General features: G+C 40.6%; 1 protein-coding gene across 1 annotated transcript in view; it reads right to left on the reverse strand.

The window, feature by feature from the left end:
- Window positions 1-12,672, reverse strand: part of LOC100925140 (brain expressed associated with NEDD4 1) — a 96,242-nt gene that overhangs the window by 24,374 nt on the left and 59,196 nt on the right. The window contains exon 3 of the mRNA XM_031950331.1: window positions 1,048-1,260. Within this exon, the coding sequence (XP_031806191.1) occupies window positions 1,048-1,260 (213 nt within the window). The remainder of the gene's footprint in view (window positions 1-1,047; window positions 1,261-12,672) is intronic.

The following is a 12,672-nucleotide window of genomic DNA, read 5'->3' on the forward strand; positions in this document are numbered from 1 at the left end:
AAAATGAGTTCCCTTTCAAATATCTCAAAGCACTCAGCAGGGAACTCAACTTTGTATGTATCTCACTATCTCTTATACCATATCAACTTTATTTTACATACAAATAAGAGAAGGGAATAAGCATTTATAGAGTGCCTATTGTGTGCCAGCAATTGTGCTAAGCACTTTTTTAATAAATATGATTTCATTTTATCCTCTTTTTTCAACAGCAACTAGTTTTTAGCCATCACAATGGAATCAACTTAAGTGATGCAGTGGAAAGAGTGCAGGCCTGGAAGGTCTCAGACACTCTCTAGCTGTGTAACCCTGTCACTTAACCGCTGTCTGCCTCAGTCTCTCCAATTATATGGGATTAATAATTGCCTCTATCTCCTAGGGTTGTTGCAGGGATCAAATGAGATAATATTTGTAAAAGCACTTAGCACAGTGCCTACATGGGAGACTCAACAAATGCTTGTTTCCTTTCTCTTTGCTAACTATATAGCATGTATCTCAAGAATTAATGACTCTACATATTGTTTTTCCATGTTTATAGTATCAACATAGTAAATCACGGAGACTTTGAGGGGCACTATTTGGGAGTGCTCTGGACATAAATGGAAGTCTCCTCTACCAATGGACTCAATGATTTCTGACTTGGAGAAAAGAACATCAGGATGACTGGATTTATAGTTAGATCTAAGTTCAAGTCTTAAGTCTGCCATTATATTGTGGGAATTTGGGCAAGTCTTTTTAATCTCTATAAGCCTCAGTTTCCCTTTCTGTTTGATGAGGATATTACTCTAGGTCAGAGGTGATATGGTGGACAGCACACCTCCCAATAATGGACATTAGTGCTCTGGATCATTGAAATGCCTTCTAACTCTAACATTATAAATTTAAAATTCTAACATTCTAATTTTTTTTTGGATTTTTGGATTCCATTTATTGATCATTAAAATAATTGACTTCTGCCACAGAGTCCTTGTGGCCCAGTGAGGACTTGTGACCCACTGGGCAACAAAGGACTCTGATTAACCTAGAGGGAAGGGGCTAGTTATCTCTCACCATAGGTGGGGTCCCTCCTCAGGTGTGGGTGATTCCGGAGTCTCCCATCCTTCCGCAGGCTGCCCACAATGATGGTCACACAGGACAGAAATAGCACCAGGCCGATGACCACCCCAGCCACCAGCAGAGGAGACACCAGTAGGCTGGGGTCACCGGTGCTCTCTGTGAAGACTGGGTACTTGTTGACAGGGCCGCTCTGGTTGGAGTGAATTTCTGTTGGTAGGGATGATGAGGGGGGAAAAAACATATGAATACAACTGACAGATAAGGGAGTCAATTCTACCTTAACAATGCCTCATGAATTTCTTTATTGCCAGGACCACAACCTAATTCTAGTCCTCATCATCCTTCACTTGATCCATAATAATTACTCATATTTCTTCAGTATTTTAATGTTTACCAAGTGGCTTCTCCATAATCATCAAGAAAAATATATTATTATCTCCATTTCATAGAAGAAAAAACTGAGAACAAGAGGTCAAATGACTCTGGAAGAATAAGTTAAGGGGGCAGCTAGGTGGTACAGTGGATAAAATACCAGTCCTGAAGGCAGGCGGAATTGAGTTCAAATCTGGCCTCAGAGACTTACTAATTATATGAACCTGAGCAAGTCATTTAACCCTGTCTGCTTCAGTTTCCTCATCTATAAAAAGGCCTGGGGAAGGAAATAGCAGTATCTTTGCTAAGAAAACCCAAATGGGATGAGAAAGGGTCAAACAAGACAGAGAAACAACAATAAGGAACATAATTGTTAAAGGTGAAGTTAATTGAATAAATCCATCAACTAAGCCTGACTTACTTGAAATGATAAGGTACCTTTGGTCATATGAAGTGAGAAAAGTATTTGACCAATCGCTCAAAGACTTTAGATTAAATGTGAAATTCCTTAAATGTATTAGAGTGACATTATGAAGAAAAGCCTTCTGTTTGGCTGAGGAAACTTAATCATGCTCTGTGGGTCAAATTTAAAATTGAAGACCAATTCAGAATCCAAGTGAGCGCCCAAAAAGGAGAAACCATTCCGGATAACCCCCTTGAGAAGCTGCTGTAAGTTTCAGGAGGGTCCTGAACTTCCCTCATTCCCATGAATATCTCAGCACAGTCTTTGGGATTGGGAGCTAAGGACAGATTGATTCTGGTTGACTAACTGAAAACCAACTCATAATCAAGCATACCAGCAAGTGGTGATCAACTCTATGTTGCATATATGACCTCCAAACCCTCGAGCCCTGTGGGAACCTAACCCATGCTTTGGGGACCTGACCAGTCAGTCAAATAGAAGCTGGGATAGTAGTTCCAGATAGTTCCCAGTTAATATTGTATCTGTTCCAGCCTTCCTTCCTTTTAGATTGCATCCGGGGCCATCTCCAGTCATCCTGATCTACATCTTGCCACTGGACCCAGATGACTCTGGGGAGGGGAGGGAAATGAGGCAGGTGACCTTGCATAGCCCTCCCTCATTTAAATTCAATTCACTTGCATGTCATGATATCACCTCCCTCATGTTATGGTCCTCTTCGAGAACGAAGGACAAACAACAATAATTTCTGTGACAACCGTGTCTTATGCTTCTCTGTTATTTCCCCTCTGTGGCTATCTAGCAGAAATTCTGGGCCATAAAAAGCACTTAGTTAAAAAAAATGTTTTTTGAATTGAATGTGGACCCTCAGTTTCCAGAAGATTTTCAAGACTACTCCTGCTTTCCAAGTGGTCTTCCTGAGTTATAGGACCCTGTCCTGAGAGGCGTCTGTTTTATTACTGGCCCAGTCAATCCTTTGTGGCATGTTGGAGCAGAATGTAGCCATCAGATTGGGGACCTCGGCATATGCTGACATTTTGGTGTAGTTCTCCCTTCCCCTTTTGCTGTGGGGCTAAAGAGCACTGGAGCTGAACAAAGCAGGTAAAAAACAAAGTCAAGCAATGTCAAAGCACATTTGTTAGGCATTATTAAGTACCTCCAGGCACTAATCACAGTGGGAAAAGATACAAAGATGAAGAAGAATTGATGCAAGGGATCATAGGATAGACCTAGAGCCATTTAGTTTAAGCTTCTCATTTTACAGATGAGGAAACTGAGGTACATAGAATGTAAATGATCTTTCCAAGACCATGCAGCTAGGAAGTAGCAAAGTCAGAGCTCTGCTTAGTAGGGCTGGCTTGCAAAGCAAAGGGCTGGATTGCAGGGAAAATATTGGAAAGGCATATTGGAGCTGGCCCAGAGAAATATCTGAGTGGCAGGCTAAGGAGGCTGGTCTTTTCACAGATAGGAGGGTATCTATAGAGGTTTTTTGGAACACAGATAGTAAAAGTGGGTAGATGGGAAAAGGGACAGAAAATATTAATTTAGGAACGGAATACAGTCCACTTTTATACAGAAGTTTACTGTGTGTCCCCCTCCTCCCACACATACACCCCAAGGTCATCAGGGTTAAGCGACTTGCCCAGGCTCATACAGTTAGCATCTAGTGTCTGAAGTCTAATTTAAATTCAAATCCTGACTCCAGGACTGGTGCTGTCTCCACAGCACCACCTGGCTGCCCCTGCATGTTGTTGTTTAGGGGGAAAGGGAAAAAAAAAGCATTTATTAAGGACCTACTATGTGCTAGGCACTGTGCTAAACACTTTTACAAATGTGATCTCATGGAAGATAGGTGCCATGCTTATCCCTTTTTTTTTTAAAGTTGAGGAAACTGAGGGAGAAAAAGGTTAAATGGCTTGTCCAGGATCACTCCATCAGTAAGCATCTGAACCTGGATTTGAATTCGTCTTCTTGATGCCCGGTTCCACCTCCAGCCACTGGCTCTCAAAGCACTTTCCTCATAAGTACCTGGTGAAACAGGCATTCCAGTTATACTGGGGAGAACACTGAGCTTCAGAGATGGAAAATTACTTTCTCAGGGTCACAAAGATAACACATAGGTCAGAGCTAGGATAGACTTGAAGGAGGAAAATGGGGTAGCTAAGGCCATTATGATATTCCAGGTAAGAGGTCTTCTCTCCATCTCTCTGTCTCTTCCTTTCTCACTCTCTGTCTGCTTCTCTCACTGTCTCTCCCATATCCTCATTTGTTTGATTCTCTCTTCTCCACCCTTCTGTTTCTCTCCCTTTCTCTGTGCTCCCCTCTCTGTTTCTCCCATCTCTCTCCTTTTCTTCATCTCTGTCTGCCTCTTTCACTCTTTCTCTCCCATTTCTCTATTTCTTCCATTCTACCTTCTCCTCTCTTCTCTCTCCCTTTCTCTGTGCTCCCCGTCTGTCTCTCCCATCTCTTTATCTGTCTTCCTTTCTCTGTCTCTGTCTCTCTCCCCTTTGATTTCTTTCCCACCCTCAATCTGCCCCCTATTTCTCTCCCTCCCTCCCTCCCCCCCCCTCTCTCTCAATAGGGACCAAAGAAATCAACAAACAGTACCCTTTTTCTTTTGATAGAGAGAGGCTTTATTGATGCAAATAGCATGAAGGTCCCAAGACTTTTTGCTTAAGGGGACATGTGGAAGAGTATTTCTAGGCTTTCTGAGACAGCTTGCATTCCTTGTTTGCAAACAAGAGCCGCCAGATTGGAAAGCTGCCCCTAAGTCTCTTTGATAGACTAGGAAGAGGAGTAATTACTGCAGCCCACCTGGTAACCTGGCTGTGACTGGGGATGGGGGAGGGAGGAGAGCGGTGCATCCAGGAGCAAAAGCATCCTTGTGCTCACTATGGCTCGCCAACCAGACCGATTTCCCCGGGGTACTTCCACCCATTCTCCCTGGTCTACTGGGGAGCCAGGGCAGGCAAAAGTGACCTCATTACCGGGACCACTTAGCATCTGAAACTCATCCAAGATCCTACCCGTGCTCCTCCAGCTAACTCCCTGCAGGCCATGGCACTTCTCACTTTCTGAATGAATCACAGAATTAGCCACCAGAGATGAAAGGAATTTGGGAAGGTGGAGTGTTAGAGCTCGAAGAGAGGGACCTCACAATATAGCATTTTAGGTCACAGGATATCAAAGCCAAAAAGGGCTTTAGGACATTGAAAGTGAGAGCTTTTGGGATTTGGGTGAGGGATCAGGATTAGTTAGGGTTCTTAGAGATCATCTGATGCAATCCCATCATTCTACACAGAAGGAAACTCAGGTCAATGCCATCTCTCCCATACCACCCTGGGAAATGAAGATTTTTTTTTTTAATGTGCAGTATTGGTGGGCCTGTCCAACCTACTCTATAGAAGAAATCAGCTTTGGTTCCTACTGGCAATATTACTTGCGTGCACAAGGGAGCTCCCAAAACATTTATTTCTTTTGGGTAGATTAAAAGTGGTCCTTGCTAAATCTTGCTTTTGCTATTTATTTGATTAGCAAACTCTTCCAATATAAAGGGCATAAAGGCAGAATTAAGGTCGCAAACATTTGAAGATTCCTGAATCTCACCAGGCTGAGGATAATTGAATAAAGTACACATCCAGGGGCCAGGCTTTTCCTAGATCCGGCTTGGCATCTTGTCAGAACTCCATGGAGAAGGCTGCTAAATTGAATTTTGTATGCTGTCAATTTGTGTATCTGCATTCAAATGCCTAATAAAAATGATCTTTCAAAAATTATTATTATTCAGGGATTATTCTTAGTCAATTTTCTTAGATTACTGAGACCTGTCTCATAGATTAACAATTAATACTATTCTCTGATCATAGGATTTCTCTACTGAAAAACCTCCAATGGATCCCCATGGTCTATTGAATAAAGGATCAACTCCTACTTCTGTCATTCAATGCCCTCAACGACCTGGCTCCTAGTCACATAATGTAGTGGATACCATGCAGGTTCAAAACTGGCCTTAGGCATTTATTTACTATCTATGTGAAACTGATCAAAAACTCAACTTTTCTGGGTCTCCATTACCTCATCCCTAAGTAAGGGAGTTGGATTTAATGACTCCTATGATTTCACACTAACTGCTCCATTCACGAACTCTTGTTTCAAACAAACTGGAAAATCCTTCATTCATCCCTTATCCTTCTCTGCCTTCTCCTTTTCCCTTGTCTTTTCTCATAAATCTCCTCTACTAAGTTTCTTGCTTTCTTCAAAGCCCACCACAGAGGCCACTTCCTCCATGAAGCCTTCCCTGATAACAATTTCTTCTCTTTCTCTTCTCCAATTGTTCTCACTTTCTTCAAAATTCTCACAGCAATTTCCTGGAACACATCTTTGCTTGCTCCTCTAGTTCCTTGTGGTATAAATAAGCTCCTTGACTGTTGGTGACTCTGTGACCCTATTTTGGGGTTTTCTTAGTGAAGATACTAGAATAGTTCTTTCTCCATTCCTTTCTCCAGTTCATTTTACAGATGAGGAAACTGAGGGAAATAGGTTTATATAACTTTCCCAGGATTCTAGCTAGGAAGATGGGCCTTCTTAATCCCAAACTCAGTTCTCTATTCACTGCACCAGTAGGGATTGTTTTATTTTTGTCTTCGTATTTCCAGTGCCTGGTTTGCAGTAGGTATAAGTAATAAGTATAATATACTAAAGTATGGTAAAGTAAAGTGTAAGTAATAAATGCTTATTGATAAGACTGGTTGATACATGTCTCCACCATCTTCCTGCCTTTGGACAACAGGATGCTTGAGAGTAATGTCTTTATTATGTTTGTCTTTGTATTTCTGGCACCAAGAGTATGAATTTGCAAATAGCAAATCCTTAAGAAAATATATTCAGAATTGAATTATATTAATGTCTGGTATATTTCATCAAATAACAGAAAAACATTTGGAAATATCTGCTATCAAAACAAGAACAGGAATTGGTCTCTGGCATCTGAAGGAGAGAGCTGGGTTGCCTTCACTCCCATCCCCCTCCCTCTATCTCAGAGTGGGTCAGAATGCCTTAGGCAGCCTGAAGGTTTGCTCACATTTGTCTAAGTGACAAGACCCATGAATCCTTTCAAACCCTGCAGTAGCCCCAGAATGGGCTTTTCTCTGAAAAATCAATACCCTCTATAGATTTTTTTCTATCTTCCTTTGGTTTCTCTTCATGAATATTGTCTTTTCTCCTTTTGGTCCCTGGTTATGAAGCAATAACTTTGTGAACCTTGCAGCTCAATGTTCTATATTAACAGCAGCCAAGCACAAAATAGCCTTATACCAAGAGGACTCTGGCTTCCTCTCTCTCTCTTTCCCCCATTTCAGGTGGCTTTGGTCAATGGAACAAACAAGATGTGCATAAGTCTAACATTGCATGAGTCCCCAAGGATATAAGTTTAAATTTTCATTTTCAGTCCCCTAGGTAAATACTTGGTTCTTGTATTGACTGAACTCCATTAGTGCTAGAATGGACTGGAGAACAAAGAATGACAGAAGATGGAAGGTCAGAACTAGAAGGGATCACAGGACATGGAAGAGTAGAACATAATGAAAGATGGGGCAAGGGAGAAAGAATAATGGAGTAATAAGTATTGGTTTGGAATTCAGCTATGTGATTGTGGGCTGTTCTGGATCTCAGATCTCATCTGTAAGAGATGGTTTGGACCATTTGGTCTTTAAGATCCTCTCCAGCTCAAATCTTATGATATTTTCCCATTACGCAGACTATCCTCCATATCCAATACCTCTTAGAAACCCCAGAGATGGTTCATTTGCTGTCTCTCACAGGGGAGCCTTCCTGATCATCCCAGATGCTCGTGCTTTCCCTTCTGAGGTGATCTCTAAAGTGATATTTCTCTTATATGTACTGAGTTATGTATATATATTGTCTAAATATGCATATATTGTAAGCTTCTTAAGAGCATAGATTGCTTTTGTTTTTTTCTTGTATCCCCAGTGCTCAAAGGATAGAGAGTATTCGATTTTATCTGACTTTGTGACCCCATTTTTTTCTTGGCAAAGATACTAGACTGGTTTGCTATTTTCTTCTTCGGCTCATTTTACAGATGAGAAAACTGAGGCAATCAGTGATTAAGTGATTTGCCCAGGATCACATGGCTAGTATCTGAGGCAGATTGGAATTCAAAGAGATGAATCTTCCCGACTCCAGGTCTGGCACTTTATGTATTTGCCACATAGGTGCCTGGAGAAATGCATGGCATTTAGTAATTGCTTATTGAATGCTTATTGATTGATTGGTTGGTTGATATGTTATGGATAGAAGGGAATTTTAGAGATCATTCAGTTCAAACTTTTTACAGATGAGGTACAAGTAAGGACCCAGGACTAAGGTGATTTGTTATACATTCCATTCAATTCAAATAAATGATTACTTGTGAAGCACCTCTGTATCAGGCACTACGCTGAATATTAAGGATGCAAAAATTAAAAAGCCTTACACGGTTTCTGTCCTCAAGGAGCTTACATCTTACTGGGGGAAATATAATACAAACACAGATAAGTAATATAAGTTAATATGAGAAGGAGAAAAGGAACAACTTGGGAAGGAACAAGGAAAGCTTTTTAAGAAGGTAGCATCTGAACTGGGCTTTGGAAGTTAAGGATTCTAACACACAAAGGTGAAGAGAGAGAACGTTCCAGACATGGCTCACAATCCAGGCAAAAGTGTGAGGCAGGAACAGAATGATGAGTTTCAAGGAGTAACTAGTACAACAGCCTGACTGGAACCATGAAGGAGTTGTTAAATCAGTTTGCTAATGGAATCTGGCTGGGTGGTACAGTGGATAGAGTTCTAGACTTGGAGTCAGGAGAATCTGAGTTCAGATCCAGCCACAAATACTTAACTATCTGTGTGACTTTGGACAAGTCAATTAGCAATATCTGCCTCCATTTCCTAATCTATAAAATGGGCTGGAGAAGGAAATGGCAAACAATTTCAGTACCTCTGCCAAGAAAACAGCAAATGGGGTCACAGAAAGTCAGATATGACTCAACAACCAAGTGGAGACTGGAGCCAGAATGTGAAAGTGCTTAGGTACCAGGTTGAACTTGTTTTTAATTCTAGAGGCAAGAAGATTTTTGAGCTAGAGAATCATACTGTGCTTTAGGGAGAGATTATCTGTGCTAATGTGTGGAAGTTGGATTGGGGAGTCACTGGAAGGAAGAACAATTTAGAGATTATTCTAACAGGCAAGGGAAGAGATGATGAGAGCCTATACTAGGATGGTCCTGTCCTATGAAGGACAGAAAAAGGATTGAGGAAAGGGATTTCATTTTAATGTTTTATAGATACTCTCATTTATTAATACCACTCTTACGTCTCAGGGATGAATCTTACCTAGCTGTATCCCCTCCTTTTCTTGAAGTAATTAAGTAAAATCAGGTATACAAATCAATGCATTAGCCATATCTGAACCACATTGCCTCATTCCTCACTTACAGTTTGCTATGTCTGTGTCTTAAGATGAGAGCTTGGCTGATGTGATAAACTCAGAGATGGATCCGACAAGACTTGACAATTGCTTGGATATAGTAGATTATGGAGAGGGGAGGGAAGATTGAAGGATGACAAAGCTACGAATCTGGTACTATTCTTGACAGAACTAGGTATGTGTGGGAGAGGGGTGAATTTATGGGGAAAGGTAAGGATGCATTGGGGAGTAGAGGAATTGAATGTGAAGTCAGCAAAACCTTGCAAGGTTCATACCTTGTCTCCTGTAGGAACTGACTGTGTGATCTTGGCCAAGTCACTTAATTTCTCTATAAAATGAGGGGGCTGGATCAATGACCTCTGATCCCATTCAGCTCCACAGGACTGAGGGATGAGCTGCTTTTTGGCGCTGAGTTGGAGCTGTTCCTGAGACACATTATTGGCTCCATGTCTAAGGTATCCAACCTTGATGGTGACCTTGAGGAGCTGAAACACAGCAGAAAGGGTGGTCTGTCCTCCCGAGATCTCTAACTCTGCTTTTCCTTTATCGTGTCTGCCAGCTATCAGATAATGACTTTTCTCTTCTTGCACTGACATCCTTATTATAAAGGCAGGATGGATCAGATTGGCTCACCGCTTGCCTGCAAATTGAGAATGTCAGAGGCTTGCATGAAGGCCTAGAGAATAAATCTTTACAGCTGCTGTGGCTTGAGGGCATTATACTGACGCCACACCAGGCCTGGCAGGGACTGTTTCAAATTAAGAGGAAAAATCTTCCAATTTTCCAACCCGAGGCCTATTTTATCAACAAGATAAATATGACTACAGTAAAACAATATAGTGAGAGATCTCCCCTGCTCCTGCAATCCCATGCCTTCCACCCACACCAGCAGAGTTCAAACGGACTTTATATACAGAATTCTGGTAGCGGTCTCTCCCCCAGGAGAACAAGGGTTGCACATATGGAAAGGATGCCCCAGGGTGCCACCGGCTAAAAAAAAAAAATCTAAGGATCTTAATATAAAGTAAAAGATAGATCACTGAAATACCAGTATTTGCGAGAACCCATTGGAAATTATAATTTAGATTTAACAACAGTAGATTTTTCTGCAGCTAGGAAAAGATTGCTTTTTTCCCTCAGGTTAATTTATCTTTAAATGAGAAATCAAAAAGAATTGGGGGGAAAGAATCAAAGAATTGTGTCTGTCTTTGTCATTCTAAGTATAAAGCAGAGGGTGAAGACTGCCTTACTTGCATAAGCTTATATTTATGTGACTTTCTTTTTGCTGCGATGCAAAGGTGGGAGAGTAGTGGGAAGAAGACAGGATTTGAAGGTCAGAGGACCTGAGTTTGAAGCCTGGCTAGGAGGTACAAGGGATAGTTCCAGGACTGGAGGCAGCAGTTCAGTTATTTTCAGTGTCTACTCTTTGTGACCCCATTGGAGTATTCTCGGCAAAGATATTGAAGTGGTTTGCTGTTTCCTTCTCAACATCATTTTACAGATGAGAAAACTGAAGCAAATAGAGTGAAATGACTTGCCCAGAATCATATAGCTGGTAATGACTGAGACCTGGGTAAGTCACTTTAATCTCTCTTTGCCTCAGTTTCCTCATCTATAATACAGGGATAATAAAAGCACCTCTCTGTCAGACTTGTTATAAGGATCAAATAGAATAATATTCATAAAGCACCTAGTATCTGTACAGTGGCTGGTACAAAGCAAGTCCTATATAAATGGTTAGATATTTATTATTATTCCTCCTCCTCCTCCTCCTCCTCCTCTTCCTTCTCCTAATACTAATACTACTGGATATCTATGGGATCTCAGGCAAATGATTTCCCCTCACTAAACCTCAATTTCATTGCCTGTACAATGAAGGGATGAGGAAATGATCTCTAAGTTTTCTCTCAGTTTTGACATACTTTTTCATTTTCTAACATTTTACATTATGAGATCCCTCCTAGCTCTGAAACTCAAAGGCAGTGGTCCTCAAAGTGTAGTCCAAAGAATTGTTGGGGTCTCTGAAACCCTTTCAGAGGGTCTACAAATTCAAAATTATTTTTTATTTCTAATATAGTAAATAGCTAAAAATATAACCCATGTGAACAAAAACTCTTTGAACAGATCCTCAATAGTTTTTTTTTTTTTAACAACATGAAGATACTGAGAACAAAAGTTTGATAACCACTGCTCTAAGGTTTTACATTCTTTTGAGCTCCACATCCCATGATCCATTGCTTAGCCAAAAACATGCAGCTGGAAACCCAGACTACCTCCACATATGGTCAGTCTCTCCCATCTGTCTCTTTCTCTCTGTTAATACAGCTGCCACTCTCAATCAGGACCCATAGTTTCTCTCTTATCTAGATCAATGAAATAGCAACTTTATTGGTTTCCCTTTTCTAGTCTTTCTGCATAACAATCTATTGTGAACGCAGTAGGTCTGACTATATTACTGCCTTACTTCAAAATGCTGAATGACTGCATTCTTCTAGGAGAGTAACTCAGCTTGGATTCTATTTTCTAATCTGCTTTCCACCTGCCTTTGTGGATTTGGTTCATATTGTTTCCCTTGACACACTCTACATTCCCTCCAAGCTGGACTAATAGCTATTCTTTTAATACAACATTACATTTCTATTCTTCTGTACAGACAGTTCTATGGGCCTGGAATGCCCTCCCTTCTTGGCATTCCTAGCTTTTTCTAACATTCAGTTTAGGTTCCACTTCCTAAAAAAGGTTTTTCTTGATACTCCAGTGATAATTGCTTTTATCCTCTTCAAATTAGATGCTTCCTTCCTTCCCTTCTCCTTTCCTCTCATTTTCCCTCCCTTCCTCCCTTCTTTCTTTCCCTTTGCTTCCTTCCTTCTTTCCTTTCTTTTTCTTTCTTTCTTTCTTTCTTTCTTTCTTTCTTTCTTTCTTTCTTTCTTTCTTTCTTTCTTTCTTTCTTTCTTTCTTTCTTTCTTTTTTTCCTTACTGCCTTCCTTTCTCCTTTTCTTCCTTCTTTCCTTCCTCCTTCCCTTTTGCCTTCCTCCCTTTTTTCTTCCCTCCTTTTCTCCTTCCTTCCTTCCTCCCTCCTTCCCCCCTCTCTCTTTTTTGCTTTTTTTTTAAATTAAAGCTTTTTATTTTCAAAACATATGCATGGATAATTTTTCAACATTGACCCTTACAAAACCTTCTGTTCCAAATTTTCCCCTCTTTCCCCCTACCTTCTCCCCAAGATGGCAAGTAATACAATATATGTTAAAATATATGTTAAATCCAATCTATGTATACATATTTATACAATAATCTTGCTGCACAAGAAAAATCATATCAAAAAGGAAAAAAATGAGAAAGAAAA

This window comes from Sarcophilus harrisii, chromosome 2 (assembly GCF_902635505.1).
Source record: "Sarcophilus harrisii chromosome 2, mSarHar1.11, whole genome shotgun sequence".
Taxonomy (NCBI): domain Eukaryota; kingdom Metazoa; phylum Chordata; class Mammalia; order Dasyuromorphia; family Dasyuridae; genus Sarcophilus; species Sarcophilus harrisii.